At 45.0% G+C, this 15,577-nt stretch overlaps 1 protein-coding gene across 3 annotated transcripts in view; it reads left to right on the top strand.

Annotated features, from left to right (window-relative positions):
- Nucleotides 1–1,331: 1,331 nt before the first annotated feature.
- Nucleotides 1,332–15,577, top strand: part of IARS (isoleucyl-tRNA synthetase) — a 155,915-nt gene continuing 141,669 nt past the window's right edge. Inside the window, exons 1-7 of one of the 3 annotated variants that reach the window (XM_014958674.1) lie at nucleotides 1,332–1,537; nucleotides 3,291–3,373; nucleotides 6,792–6,882; nucleotides 9,297–9,416; nucleotides 10,348–10,504; nucleotides 10,968–11,087; nucleotides 13,955–14,037. In XM_014958674.1, coding sequence (XP_014814160.1) covers nucleotides 9,298–9,416; nucleotides 10,348–10,504; nucleotides 10,968–11,087; nucleotides 13,955–14,037 — 479 coding nt within the window. In that variant the 5' untranslated portion in view covers nucleotides 1,332–1,537; nucleotides 3,291–3,373; nucleotides 6,792–6,882; nucleotide 9,297. Of the gene's footprint in view, nucleotides 1,538–1,805; nucleotides 3,095–3,290; nucleotides 3,374–4,378; nucleotides 4,425–6,791; nucleotides 6,883–9,296; nucleotides 9,417–10,347; nucleotides 10,505–10,967; nucleotides 11,088–13,954; nucleotides 14,038–15,577 lie in introns of those variants that run through there. The other 2 variants (XM_014958672.1, XM_014958673.1) reach the window with 2 other exon arrangements.

The following is a 15,577-nucleotide window of genomic DNA, read 5'->3' as shown; positions in this document are numbered from 1 at the left end:
CCCCGCGGGCGTTCTCCAGCACCCCCAAGTAGGAGTCCATGTCCAGCGGGTCCATCTCGCAGCCCGCCCCGCCGCTCTCCTCCGTGCCCACCGAGTCCGAGCGCAGGTGCATCAGCTGGTACTTCTCCCCCATCAGGAACTGGTTGGTGTTGCGGGGAGCCCGCATGCCCGGCGCCCGCCGCCCCAGCAGGTTGACGGGCCGCAGGGAGAGCAGCACCCGCGGGCGGGCGGGCCGGTGGCAGCGGCGGAGGGCCCGGCACTGCTGCTGCTGGTAGTGCTGGTAGTGGCCGTGCGTGCGGCCGCCCAGCAGCCTCCGGGAGAGGCCGGGTTGCCTCCCTCGCCGTCCGGGCGGCCACCGCGACCGGCTGCCGCCCCGCCGGGGTTCGCCGCCCTTCAGCGTCGGGGGGAAGGCGCCCGGCGGCGGCGCCCCTCGGCCGCGGGAGGGCTGCCAGGGCCGGCGCCCGGCTCCGCACGCCCTCAGCTCGGCTCGTCGCAGCATCGCGGCCCCGCCGCTCTCACATGCTCCCCTGCCGCCCGGGAGAGCTGCCGGGACACCCCCGTGGAGCGAAGTCCGCCGCCTCCTGCGCTGGCGCCTTCTCCCTTCCCTTGGGCTGAGCGGCCGGTTCCCGAGAGCCCTGCGGCCTCCCCGGGTGCCTCTACCTTTTCACGATCCGCTCCGTTTTTTTCTTGAGCGGAGCCCCTTTACCGCGCATAGCCTGGCTGAAGGGCTGCGGGCTGGGGGGCAGTTTGACCGGCTCCGAGCCCCTGCCGCCGCTTCGGAGAGATGATCTCGCCTGCCCCCCCCGGCCAGCCGGCCGTTACCGGGCTGTCAGCGCTCTGCCGGGGAGAGGCACGAGCGACGGGAGGGTGCGGGGAAGGCACCGAGCCGCGAGAACAGACACACGACGCCTGCCGCCCCACACCGACTGGCGGCGCGTACCCACACGCCCCCTACTTATATCCCCCGGCGCAGTCCAACTGCCGCCGCGCCGCGGGGGGGGGAAGCACGGCCGCTCCTGAGCAAGCCTGTCCTCGCCAAACCTCGCCCTCCGTGCCTGGTGAGCGCGGCGGCTCTCCGCCACGACGAGCCGCGCCGGGACGCCCGGTCCTGTCTCCCGGGTCCATCCCGGGATCTTTCCCCCCGTCCGGCGCGTTTTGGTTTGGCTCAGGGCTCCGGCAGCGTTATTTTGTTCATCCCCTATTCACGAACACCTTTTGCGCACGGTTCCCCGCGCAAGCGTCCTTGCTCTCTTCTCCGTTGCAGTGGCAGTACGTAAATTGCTTAAGCCGCTTGTGAGGCGCGGAGCGGCGCTTGAGGTGGGCGGGCGTAATGGCAGCGGGGCGAGCCGGTGCCCAGCGGCGTTGCGGGGCTTCTCCCGAGCTCCTGGCGCCGCCGGCAGCAGTCTGTGGCCCGTGACCGGGTGCTGGAAAGCGGCGGTGCTCTGTGCCAGCGCCTTTCCCCCGTAACTCCTGCCTGGGGCCGGCGCCACCCTCGGGGACCCCCCCGGTGATCTTCCCCCTCGTCGCCCACAAAATGGTGCCCGTGCCTGAGGGAGGGGTGTCCGCGCCTTCCCCCCTCAACGCGCGGCCTCCTCTGCCATGGCGGCGAGGAGAGGCCCGGCGGGCCGTCTTAGGCCTCGGGAGCAGGGAAGGGGACACGGCGAGGCCCAGTGCCCGGCCCGCAGAGCCGCCGCCATGGGGGTGGGGAGGCCTGGCCGAGGCCCGGGCGCGGCCTGTACCCGGGGGGGGGAGCCGGGGTGTGAGGGGGCCTGAGGCGGCGATTGTCTAGAGGGGACGGTGAGAAGGAGGGAAGTCCCTTCTTAGGGTTTCTGGGGGTTTGCTTCTTTTCTTTAACCTTTCCGTGCTTTTTAAACAGTAATTTGTGAAAAATTAGAGCAGAGACATCTCATTCTTCTAGTCTGGGGACTGTCCCAGTTATTCATGCTGGGCCTCGATCCCTCCGCTACAAATTTCCCCTAATTTTCAAAGATAAATTTTTTTTTGGCTCTGCGGGTAACTACTGTGCTGCTAAATCTGACAGTGACTTCCATCTTCACCCCTTCTTTATGGTCCATTTGTTTATGAGAAACGAGCTCAGGTTTGTGGCCCAAATGGTTTCAATTAAAGGCCATGCATGAATAAGGACAGTAGGCTTCCACGCAGATAACAGCTTATTACCATTTATTAGTGAAGGGCAAAGAAGTACAAAATATGCTGGGGGGAACAAGGTCAAAATCTGGGTGTGTGGTAACTGCAGAGTCTACTTATCACTAACAAAGTGTCAACATTTGTCTGTATTTGGTTGCTTAAAAGTACATATTTTTAAGCAGTGTTTGTTTTAAATTCCATTCAGAATACAGTATTCCATTTTAAAGTCAACTGGCCTTATCACCTGTATGTTTTACAAACTAAAGTTTAAAATGGAATGAGTTGGCACTGGAGCAAGCGCAATATAAGTTGTCTGAAAAAAAATGCAACCTCTGTAATCTGAAGGAATGTGAAAGCAGGGGAAGGCTGCAGTGCTTTCACGTTTGATAAAGTGTATGTTTATAAAGAAATAGTTCATGAAGCGGTCTGAACCTGTTGGAGATTCTTTTCAAGTAAGCTCTTGGGGAAAAATGTTCAAACTAGATTAAGAGAAGCCACTGTTAAGTTAAAGGCTTCCTGAAAGTAATATCCATCTGCCTGCATAGTGCAGAAAGCTTTCTGGGTATAGAAAAGGTCCATAATGGTAAGATGAGTAAAATCTCTGATTTAGTTATTCTTTTCTGTGTTTTATTCCTCTCTTACCTACTTGTACTCAATGTTGAGTCACACTTACTAGATTTTCTTTTAAAAAAATCCCCCAGACTCTAAATTGTGACAAAACGAAATGCTCAGTGGAAGGAATGCTGCATCAGGTGGTAGAGTCAGAGTCCTCCTCCTTTTAGTTCTGAGGTGTCACAGGCTTTTTTCATAGTTTTGAGATGCATTAGAAAACAATAGGGGTTAAACAGGTTTCTGCCACTTCAGACTTCCCTCCTGGATCCAGAAAATCCTGGATTCACACAGGCAGGAATCTCTGCCTCGTGTCTGTACTGGAGACATTGTCTTGGTGAGAACGTGTGCCTGGTCTCTCCTCTCCTGTTGGTCAGTCCTGCTCCATCTGCCCTCGGTTCACCTCCTCTGTGGTGTTTCCCTGAGTGGGATGCAGATTGAGTTCCCATCCCCCCCCCCTTTTTTTTTTTTTGCTATCCTAGAGTGAATGCAAAATTCTGTGTAGAAAAATAGTCCTGTGCTTCTCTGTGCAGGTGGGAATGGCGTTGGACGTGACCCGCTTTGTGTCTGAAGGTGTCCCTCATTGGTGGACTGAGACACGGCCCCGTACGGACCGGTGAGTTGATCCTGTACCTACTCCTGAAAGCCAGCTCTTATCCATTACCTACATTGGTATATGAGATTTAAAGAGTAATTGAAAATGGTGACATGGAGGGGGTTGGACTGTTCAGAGCGTTGTAGATGTGAACCTGCATTTGGTCAGGGGTTCAGGTGTGCAGATGTGCCATCTGTGGAGAGTGCCCACCTGTCTCCATCACCTCTCTGGTGGGACTCTCTGCCATCTTGCACTGCCAGGAGCCTTTCCACAGCTGTTCCACAGCTCTTCCCAGCGCTTTCTGCTGGTGGAAGGAAATGTTCTGTGATTTCCCAACGCTACGGTATCCAGCAAGAAGGGCCTGGAGAGGAGATGGCTCCAGGGATATGTTACAGCCCCTTCCAGTACTTAAAGGGCTTACAGGAGAGCTGGGGAGGGACTCTTTGTCGGGGAGAGGAGCCATAGGATGAGGGGGAATGGTTTTAAACTGCAAGAGGGAGATTTAGATTAGATATTAGGAAGAAATTCTTTACTGTGAGGGTGGTGAGAGCCTGGCCCAGGTTGCCCAGAGAAGCTGTGGCTGCCCCATCCCTGGAGGGGTTCAAGGCCAGGCTGGATGGGGCTTGGAGCAACCTGGTCTGGTGGGAGGTGTCCCTGCCCATGGCAGGGGGTTGGAACTGGATTGTCTTTAAGGTCCCTTCCAACTCTAACCATCCTATGATTCTGTAATATATTTTTCAAACTTAGGTTTCCCGTGTGGGAACCCATCCAGGGGTTTGCTTTCTCCTCCTTGAGGTGCAGCGCTAGAGGAGGGCCTTTCAGCTCCCTACTGACAGCTTTCAGGGCGGGGCGGCCATGGCGGCGGCCTCCCCCCTCGCCGCCTCCCCGCCCCGAGCCACACGGCGCTGGCCCGGCCTCCCCCGGAGCGGCCCCTGTCCAATGGGAAGCCGCCTTGTTGCACCCTTGAGTATGGCGGGCGCTGAGTGGCCGTCGCCGCCGGCCGCGCCCTCCGGTGCTTCCTGTCATGCTTTCCCGGGCGCGGTTGCATCATTGCGGGACGGGCGGCGCTGAGGTGAGCGGCGGCGGGGCCCGGGCCGGCCCTCGGGGCTACTCCTCACAGTCCCCCCGCGTCCTCCCGCCGGCCGAGGGTGTGGGGGCCGCCCCGGGGGCCTTATTTTGGGGTGTTCGGGGCCGCTTCGTGCGGGCGGCGCCTTTTTGGGGTGTGAGGGAAAACCGGCGGCTCCTAGGCCGGGTGCCGGTCCCGCTGGCCGCTCGTCCCGCTCGGTTCTCCGGTGGTGGCCCTGCTGTCACCGGCCGGAGCTCTGGAGGACCTTAACGGGGAGGCGGCCGGGCTGGCTGCTCCGCTGCTGGATTTTGGCGTTATTAGCGCCTTTTTCAGGCCCCGGAGCTGCCGTGGTCTGTGTCTATAACGTTATCCTTACCTGTAGGGTATTTTACTCCCCTGGGTGCTACACAGATTCTTTGTGTATTTTTTTTTTCCTCTGAAATTTAGTGGCTATTTCAAATAGGTACTTAATAAAGGTTAACCAATTTCCTTATTGCAGAGTTTAATACCCATCAAGGCTTAATTCATTAATTAGTTGAACAAAGAATCTAAGATGCCTTGCCGTGTGTAATATGTCTTAAGCATTCCATGTCAGCATCCTTTTAATATAGGGGAAGTTTTTGAGGAAGGCATGCTTCTGATGAGTGTAGCTGTGATGGATTTGATATTTCTGTCTTCAGCAAATGTTGGCTCCCCCACCTCCCAGGAGCCTTCTGGAAGCTGAAGACAGTGTATTTTTTTTTCAGTTTATTGGTGACACGCTTAGGAAGTGACCGTCAGGTAATAGCAGAATTTAGTTGGCACACAACAGCAACGTTTGCTAACTCAACTGGTGCTGGTTTCCAGTTTTTTTAAATACATAGTTCAGAGTTATCTCAAGATAACTTAGACTTTTGCACAATGACAAACTTTACACTTTTAATCAAGGTAGTATGAAGAAAAATTTGCTTAAGACATCTTAAGGCATAGAGTAAAACTGAGTTCTTGTATAGTATGAATATATTTGTGTCTAATCATAATACTGATTTATGAGTCTGCTCACTGTTTTAGAAATCTTTTAATTGGCTTTTCAGTCTAAAAAGAAACACTCTTTGCTGAGGGACAGGTGGGCTATAGTCTATCTCTTGAGTGATATGTTCAGATGCGTTAATTTTGGTATGCTTTCCCTAACCCATCCTCAGGTGTCAGGTGTGGCTTGAGTAGACTTCGTTTACCTGTTTAGAAATTAGAAGCAGTCATTTCCCAGTTTCCCAGTTTAGTTTTCTCCTCTGCTTGCTTTGTGGCATATTTTTCAGCAACAAAAGTCTGTAGCTCCTGAGTTTCATGACCCATCAAATAGAACAGTGGAATAATCAGGCTGTTATCAGTCTGCTCTAAATAAGGTGTAAACATAAATTTTCTATATTGCCATCAACCCCAAATCTTTTGTGAAGAAAACTGTGGTTTTAATTCTTTCCTGGAGTAATTAGACTTATAACTTGCAGTATTAAGGAGGCTGGCCATGAGGGTGGCAGCTTTATGTCCCTTTGGAGAAGAAAACTCCAGCTCAAATATCTTATTTTTTTTAAAATGAGTTTATTCATGCATTTCCAATTATTTGATGGTTCATGTAAAGTGCTAGTTAAGAGTAGGTGTGCATGATTAGGTTTATTTTTTCTTCCCACCTGTTCTCAAGTCTTTGATTAATGTTGGAGCCTTATTCCCTATGGAAGGCATTAGCACAAGATTTTCAGATGCAACATTTGTTCTTTAGCTTACTTTTCCCATCCGTTCTTCCTTTTACTTTAAACTTAGTGGTTTCCGTATGTTCTAGAAATGCTTTTGATTATCAGATGAACAGTTTAGAATTCTGTTACCCCAGAAGTTGACTTGCCTCAAATCTCAGTACCTAAAAAGGCAGAAATGGGGAGCCTACTTCTGTGTATGTGTAAAAGAGCGCACTGTTTGACTTTGGGGAAAGCAAAGTGGAGGAAGGAGACTCTTGTGTCTCTGGGGGAACCTTGTGCATCAGTGTCATAAAGAATAGTTTGTGGGAGAAGGTGTCTGGAATAAGGATAAAAGACTGATCATAAGCCCCTTGAAGTTAGAAGGCATATTGTGTGCTTTTAGTTGATACTGGTTCTTTATCTTTTCAGTTTCTCAGTCAACAAAATTAGTAGTACCTTGAAATTCACTTTGTGTCAGTCATCTGTGTCTATGTGATGTATGTTAAGTGCAATGAATTCCTTATATGTTGGTTCACTTCATTCATAGTGGCATTTTTATTGAAAAATTAAGTATTGATTATTTAACAAAAGTTCTTAATATTGAAAAAACCAACATTCTGACTTGCTTTTGTAGTTCTAATGCTTGTTTATGTGTTTTTTCTTTTAGATAAGAAGCCCAGCATAAGTTTGAGACTGCTGTAGCACAATCTGCAAAATTTGACACCTTTCCTATTGAATGCTATTATCTTTTAGAAAAAGTGAGTGTACTTTTTCAAAAGTTCCCCAGTGGTGTATTTCTTAAACACTTTTTGTCAGCAGAAAATTAATAGAGAAACAAGAAAACAACCCCCCTTTAAATGTTTACTAATTTGTGTGTAAATTTGGATTGTTGTCCAAAAGTGTTGTTTTGTTAGATGCATTTGTATAGTAATTTCTGTAACATGTTTTCTCTCAGTCTGTGTTCGGAGTAATGAGTTGGTGTACTTTTTCAAAAGTTCCCCAGTGGTGTATTTCTTAAACACTTTTTGTCAGCAGAAAATTAATAGAGAAACAAGAAAACAACCCCCCTTTAAATGTTTACTAATTTGTGTGTAAATTTGGATTGTTGTCCAAAAGTGTTGTTTCGTTAGATGCATTTGTATAATAATTTCTGTAACATGTTTTCACTCAGTCTGTGTTCAGAGTAATGAGTTATCCTTGATTTTTCTTTTCTAATTTAAAATACCTAGGTTGCTTATAGCATTGAACTTTTCTGAACGTCTTGCTGTTGGTATATGTAATTATTGAGATATCTGTCTATGAACTGATTGTGCTTCTCCTGAACACAGAAGCCTTTGCTTTTTTGGTCAGCTGAGGTTGAGCCATAGATAGATTTTTAAATACGGTTTGTCTTTTAAGTCAATCTGTTTAAAATCCTGTTTTGTAACTTGAGAAAACTGACCTGTAGTGACTGTTACATGTTAATTCTCATCAGTAATTTTTTTTTCCTAATTCTGATGTAATAAACTTCTCTCGTAGTATTGATAGGAGTGTGTATGAATCTGTGCCCTGTGGTTACTGGACGCTGGTTTGTGCATACAGTGGTTCAGGTGGTAGAAATGGGCCAAAAGTGATACTGTGATTTATGCGTGGAGTCTGTGATTCCTGAGCAGCTTCCATAGCCCGGTCACAGTTACAGACCAAACCTTAAACCTGTATTTAATTTATTAAATTATAGAGACTTCACAGCTGGGCCAGTTGCCAAAAACCTCTGCAGTTACTGATCTAAGTGAAATGTGCAGATTCTTCGTCCTCTTCTCGAGCCAGCTGGCTTGTAGGAAATAAGCTTTGAGGCTGAATTCTTTTATCGTCTCCATTGTCTCTGGCACTGTGATCTTGTGGCTGTGATCAAATTACTGAGAAATGACATGGCCTAGTTAGTGCTTTGTTGAGTGTTTTGAGATTATGGTGATGAAAATTCATGTACAAGTTGCATGTACTGTAACTTATTGTGCTAAAACTGGTTATTACCTTTTTAAGAATACATCCAGACCATGTCCTTGTGTTTCTTGTCAGCTTGTGATTTGCCTGCCAGCAGCTGCATTCCCTGTGTACCAGGTGGTGGGTTTTTCAATGAATTTCTTGTCTTATTTGATAATTTGGATTTATTAGTGTGGAGAATGACCTGTCATTAATACAAAAAGTGTGAATGGTGGGATTTGTCTGTAAGTTTCATTTTGGTGTATGCATTGAGCTGGCAAGTCCTGTGGTGTTTCATTTAAGTAGATGTTTTGGAACTTTGGTGCTACCAAGCAGCATCTCACCTGTAATTTGAAGTATGGTCTTCGTGTATTTGCATTTGTTGCTGCTTATGGTTGCTGTTTGACAAACCTGAGTAAATCAGAAGACTCAGTCCTTGTGCCATTGCTTGTAATTCTACAATGCTAAGTGAAACCCCAGGCTAAACTGCTGGTGTGAGTGCTAAGGAGCAGCAGCACTGAAGTTAGGGGCAGGAGAGCCTGTTTCTGCTCTTGAGATCATCTGTTACAACCTTTTTTTTTTTTTCTGTTGTGGATCTGCTCTCTTAAATATCAGTATTCCACAGAGCTTCTGCTTAGTCCTTGCTGTAGCATTTTGATGGAATTTGACCCTTTTGCATCTTGTAACAGCTCTGGAACACGAGGCAGCTCTATTGTGTGTTTCTAATCTTCCTATGTTGTGAAGAAAACTTGTACATATTTTTTGCTTGTAGTGATTTTCGTTGACTTACCCAGAATTGAAGAATGGCTTTGGGTTCTGGTGGCCAAAGCACACCAAATAAAAAAAAAGACCTTCAGGAAATGGCCAGCAAGAAGTAGCACCTTGTAATCAAAAAATAATTTGCTCTTTGGCTGCTTTCTGTAGGAGGCAAAAATAAAAGCATAAAGAAAAATGAATCACCGTAGTTGAGTGAATGGAAAATCTTTTTCCTGTTACAAAGCTTGAGTGCTAGTATGTAAAAATTATTAGGCATTTTATAGAATATAGTGCTTGCTTCCATGTCTACACTGAATCAAGCTCTTTGAAAAACTGAGCTGTGGCTTGGTGATATGGATTTGAAAGACAATAAATTGTATTTGTGAAGTCATTTTTTTCTCACTTGTGTTCAATATGCATTTTCTTTTTGCTGCTTGGTTGGTCGTTGCTGGGAAAGAATGGTTCAGCAAGTTCCAGAAAATATAATTTTTCCAAAAGAGGAAGAGAAGATATTGGAGCTTTGGAAAAATCTCAATTGTTTCCGGGAATGCCTAAAGCAGTCAAAGAATAGACCTAGGTAAGAATGTGCTAAAAGCTGTAGCAGCTGTGTGTGACAATGCAAGGCTGGCTTAGCTGTAATTTCTTTTTTTCTTTTTTTTTTGCCTCAGTCCTGTTAACAACAGCTGCTGCCTTTGCAGATAGCAGTCTCAGCTAATGTTGCTGTCATGTCAGTTACCATTTATATTTCAGTTTGTGAAGAATCAACAGTGTACAAACAGTAGTAATAAACCTGTAATTTCCTGCTGGGTGGGTTTATAAAAGAAATCTGCAGGTAGGCAAGGACAGCACTTTCCTCTGCCCGCCAGCTGTGACGCAGCACGCTGGCATTTTCAGTAGTAATCTTGGTTGAACTGGCTTTCGGTTGGAACTGAATGAGTTGAAATATTCCCTTTTCCCACATCCTAGGTAAGAATGTGCTAAAAGCTGTAGCAACTGTGTGTGACAATGTAAGGCTGGCTTAGCTGTAATTTCTTCTTTTTTTCTTATTTCTTTTTTTCTTTTTTTTTTGCCTCAGTCCTGTTAACAACAGCTGTTGCCTTTGCAGATAGCAGTCTCAGCTAATGTTGCTGTCATGTCAGTTACCATTTATATTTCAGTTTGTGAAGAATCAACAGTGTACAAACAGTAGTAATAAACCTGTAATTTCCTGCTGGGTGGGTTTATAAAAGAAATCTGCAGGTAGGCAAGGACAGCACTTTCCTCTGCCCGCCAGCTGTGACGCAGCACGCTGGCATTTTCAGTAGTGATCTTGGTTGAACTGGCTTTCAGTTGGAACTGAATGAGTTGAAATATTCCCTTTTCCCACGTGATACTTGTGCTGGCTGATAATAGAAGAGAAAGAAATTGAAGTTCTAGTAAGACATAAGAAGCATAAGCCTACAGATATCCTGTTTGAAGATTCGATGATTAGTTTTTGATTTAATTAAGAATGTTGTCTTGTGTTATAGGTTTAACTTCTATGATGGGCCTCCGTTTGCTACTGGGCTTCCACACTATGGTCATATTCTTGCAGGAACCATTAAAGACATAGTAACCAGATTTGCTCATCAGAGTGGTTTTCATGTTGACAGAAGATTTGGCTGGGATTGCCATGGCTTACCCGTGGTATGTGTAATAAATCTCCTACAGATATTTCTGTTGGTTCCTGTTCCCTGTGGTGTTACCTGCTTGTCAGTAGTGTTTCTGTTGCTCCTGTGCCTGGCTTTGTTGCTAAAGGAGAAATAGAAGTGTTTTTTCTAGTGTGTTGCTCTGGTTTTTGTGTGTGTGGTTATTTCAGGTGCTTCCTACTGGTCACCTGCCCTTCTCCAGGCACTCTGCTCATTACTATAAACATGTATTTATTCAGTATGTATTTCAGATGTTTTTTTTCTTGTTTCTAGAGAGAGTAAAGAAACAATCACACCAGCATTATCTTTGGAAATATCTCTTTAGCTCAGGTGCAATACTCATGACGTATCAAAAGGATAAAGGAGTCCCTTTAGTCTCATTAGAATGCATTGAACATAAACTATTCAGAGAAATCCTGAAAGCTTGTTTTTTTTTGTCTGGATGTTTTCAATGCTCCCAGGAATATGAGATTGACAAGACGTTGGGCATTAAAGGGCCAGAGGATGTGGCAAAGATGGGCATTGAAGAATACAACAACCAGTGCAGAGGAATTGTGATGAGATACTCAAAGGAATGGGAGGTAAGTAAAGACTCTGTGCGTATTCTGCTGTACGTTTCTAATAGTATGTGTTCTGTCATGTCATGGTTTCCAGTAAGCCTTTATCTTCACCATCAGTTGCCTTTTCTTTTCCTAGGCATTAAAGTCCTAATTCTTTAGATTTTCCTCATGCAGAAGCTATTGTACCTCATCACACTTCTCTGTATGTTCTGTAGTCCTGCTATGTTTCTTTTGATGGAAATAGCAATTTCTCATTTGAATGTCACTTGCCTCTTGTGCTTGGGAGCGTTGTGAAGTTATGGCCAGTATCTGAAGAAACTCCAGCTGCCTTTGTTAGAATAACCGTGGCCTAAATCTGAGTGAGTGGCTGGATGAAAAGCACAGGGGCTGTTTTTTCAAATATATAATCATTCATCTATCCTCTGAAATTTTCTACTTCAACATCATCATCAATGATTCTTTGTTGCTTTTAGAAATTAAAATACCAAGATTCATTCCGGTTCATGGTTTGTTTTCCACAGTTGTTCCTTTTACCTTGCTGTGTTTTCAGCAGCTGTTATTTTTGTGGTGCTAATGAGTCCATGTGCTTCGTATTTTGGATTTTGTTTTGCACATAAACTTGTGCATGTTATGTGTGTATTTCCACACACAGACATGTGTTTCAGATTATTAATGAAAGTAATGAAATTTATTTAAATGCCTTTTTTGTGATTGGCTGGTAATAAAATATTTTGGGACAGTGTTAGGTGGCGAGTTCCCAATATTCCTATTGGAGATAGTGTTTATTTTCTGACTGGAGTGACTGGTAAATGCTTAAACCTTATGGAAAAAATATAAAAGGTTTCTGGGATGTGTAAGATCTCTAAGTGCTGAGACTGAACTTTGTGGATCCTTGTACTAATCAGTCCCAGGCGTTGTATCTTAATAGCGGGCTGTCAGAGTGATGATACATATTTCAGGAGCTCAGGTGTTACGTGAAAATACAGAGGTGGGGGAATGCATTTGCTTTGTTTTCACTAGTTCCACATTCAGTATCGTCTGTGTGTGACAGTGTCAGGACAGGTGTCTCTGGGCTGGGTTATTTGCAGAGCTAAGGGGTTGAATAGCTGTGAAGTTAGCAAGAGAGTCCCACTGGTTCAAGTGGATCTCATAGTTGGCTTGTTACTCATTAGTTTTCATATTCTGTGCCAATGTACGTGACCAGAATCTGTCCTGAGACAGGGACTAACACCTGTCAGTCTTCGTGGCCCTTGGCAGCCCTGTCGTAGCTTTGGGAAGTCAAAAAAGGCAGTTGGCCCTGAAATAGTTTTGATAACTTCTTCTGGTTGATAAGGTCTCCCCTCAGCCTTCTCTTCTCCAGACTAAAGAGTCCCAGCTCTCTCAGTCTCTCCTCATAAGGGAGATGCTCCAATCCTTGAATCATCTTTGTAGCCCTACGCTGGACTCTTTCCAGTAGTTCCCTGTCCCTCTTGAACTGGGGAGCCCAGAACTGGACACAGTACTCCAGTTGTGGCCTCACCAGTGCAGAGTAGAGGGGGAGAATGACTTCCCTTGACCTGCTGGTTACACTCTTCCCTATACAACCCAAGATACCATTGGCCTTCCTGGCCGCAAGAGCACACTGTTTACTCATTGTCATTTTACTGTCCACCAGGACCCCTAGATCTTTCTCTTCAGTAGTTGCCTCTAGCGGGTCCACCCCTAACCTATACTGGTACCTGACATTTTTCTTCCCCAGGTGCAGGACCCTACACTTTTCCCTGTTGAACCTCATGAGGTTCTTCTTTGCCCAGCCCTCCAGCCTGTCCAAGTCTCGCTGGATGGCGATTCCTATTGGAGATAGTGTTTATTTTCTGACTGGAGTGACTGGTAAATGCTTAAACCTTATGGAAAAAATATAAAAGGTTTCTGGGATGTGTAAGATCTCTAAGTGCTGAGACTGAACTTTGTGGATCCTTGTACTAATCAGTCCCAGGCGTTGTATCTTAATAGCGGGCTGTCAGAGTGATGATACATATTTCAGGAGCTCAGGTGTTACGTGAAAATACAGAGGTGGGGGAATGCATTTGCTTTGTTTTCACTAGTTCCACATTCAGTATCGTCTGTGTGTGACAGTGTCAGGACAGGTGTCTCTGGGCTGGGTTATTTGCAGAGCTAAGGGGTTGAATAGCTGTGAAGTTAGCAAGAGAGTCCCACTGGTTCAAGTGGATCTCATAGTTGGCTTGTTACTCATTAGTTTTCATATTCTGTGCCAATGTACGTGACCAGAATCTGTCCTGAGACAGGGACTAACACCTGTCAGTCTTCGTGGCCCTTGGCAGCCCTGTCGTAGCTTTGGGAAGTCAAAAAAGGCAGTTGGCCCTGAAATAGTTTTGATAACTTCTTCTGGCGTATCAGTTTCTTTCAGCATTTCTTTGTCTTCGAATTACATCATCTTTTCATAGAACTGAAAGCTGATAGACTACATGTTCTGGGTTTTGACTGTCTCTGTAATGATCAGTTTTAAAAATAGAAACAAGACCACTGTAATCAAAAGCAATTTTCAGGCATTTGAACCTTGACTGAACCTTGAGTGATCCACCATTTCTACTTGGTGAATGATCCAAATGATCCAGCATTTCTGTTCAGTAGTGTTGAACGTGTTTCCCTGTTGTGTGACCTTGGTTCTAGGCAATTAGGTTCACATTTTCATTCTTTGCTTGTTTTTGTCTGTTTGAATAGACTGTTTTGAACTATTGTCAGGCTAAAATATTTCATGGATGTATTTCATTTATACGGGACAAACACTGCACTTAAAAATCAAACTGTTTTACAGAATAAATATTGTAAATGTATCGTGATATTTAATGTTAAGATCTCTTTCAATCTGTGTATTTGTTTCTCAACAGTTCAGTGTTACCAGATTAGGACGCTGGATTGATTTTGAAAATGACTATAAAACTCTTTATCCCGAATTCATGGAGTCTGTGTGGTAAGTTAACATATACATTGCATATATGCATTAGGCATTGAAGAAGACTTCAATTATTATAAACATATATTGGTCCATACATCACTAGAACTGTTTTGAAATATGCCAAATTCAGATAAACAATGGGCAAGGTAATGAAGATGATGTGAAATCTCTTAATGTCGAAGTGAAGGAATTAAATCACCTACTTTTTTCTTCTTTGGGATAGTAGGGCTTTTCAAAATAAGGTACTGCAGTACTGCTTTTATGGAGTCCTGAAATCTTGCTGCTCCATATCAACTTAAATGCAATTCTGCAGACCTTCTACTGTGTTCCTCACTTGGTTTAGGAGATTTCATTATATCTCTGCATTCTTGATGTTCTTCACACTGTCAACTGCAAATGGGCAACCTACTCAAACTCTGTTTAGCTCTAAATCTCTTCTTCAAGCCTGAACTTAGAGGCTGGGAAACTGCTGTTACCTTTTTCTTGGCAGCATAGTTTGACAACTGTCTTGGACTCCTAGTGCAGAGCTAAGTAAAGTTCGGGTATTTTGGCAATGTATTCAGGGCGACTGTTGGAATACCAAAAGACAAGGCAACCTTATATGTTAAGGATAATCAAATTGACCTAACACAGTGGAGAAAGGGCAACGTAGAGTCCTTCAGGTGATAGAATTACAAGGTGAGTTGCAGAGAGGTTTAGCAGGGTATGTGCTGACAAAAAGTCCTTGAAAAGCAAATTATACGCGTATTAAAGTGTTACTGATGATCTTTAAATTAGTTTCACTAATAATCTTTAATTGTATAGTTATGATGAAGGATTGATAGAACTCCTAGATGTCTCTGAAGCCGTTGTAGAGGGCTGAAGTGCCAGTGAGTTTTCAATGAACATTGATGAGGTGGTGGGAAGGGAGCAGATGTTCAGCAAACTTAGCTGAAGAAGCCCTGCATAGTGATAAAGCTAAGACTGACAAGAAACCTTCCTTTTATAAGTTATAAAAATCCTTGGTAGCATCTCAAATCCTGTTTAACTATCATCTTCCAAGAACCATTAAAAAAATAAGCTGGACTTGAACTAGCTGCAGGATCTTTCTCAACAGCCCAAGCCTTTCTGTGGGTTGTTTTCTGTTTGCTTTTTTTTCTTTTTTCCTACCTTTGAAAGAATATTTCTAGCCTTTCACCCAGCCTACAGAGGTTACCTCCTCTGATGCTTGCTTTGGGTATGGGCTCTAAAATATAAACTTTGGTTCTGAAATCCCTCTGTTATGAGACTTCAGGAGGTATGTAGGCAGACAGCCTCTTAGTTTTGTACTTTTTTTGCTTCCTGATGCTGTTAATTTTCAATGTAATCGTATAATGAAATACATTTTTAAAAGTCTGTTTTAAAAAACTGGGTTTTCTGGAAGAAGACTTTTAAGTCTTGGAGGGACATGTTGCAATGCCACTGCCAGCTTGCCCTCACAGTAGAACAGGAGGTGGAACCACCAGTGTTTGTATGGAGTGGATGGAGGAGGGGAATGGAAAAGGAATGCGGGATGCCTCTTTCAAGGCTAAGGGAG

The sequence above is a fragment of the Calidris pugnax genome, unplaced genomic scaffold, assembly GCF_001431845.1.
Source record: "Calidris pugnax isolate Ruff unplaced genomic scaffold, ASM143184v1 scaffold376, whole genome shotgun sequence".
NCBI classification, from domain to species: domain Eukaryota; kingdom Metazoa; phylum Chordata; class Aves; order Charadriiformes; family Scolopacidae; genus Calidris; species Calidris pugnax.
This window is presented reverse-complemented; position numbering and strand designations above follow the sequence as displayed.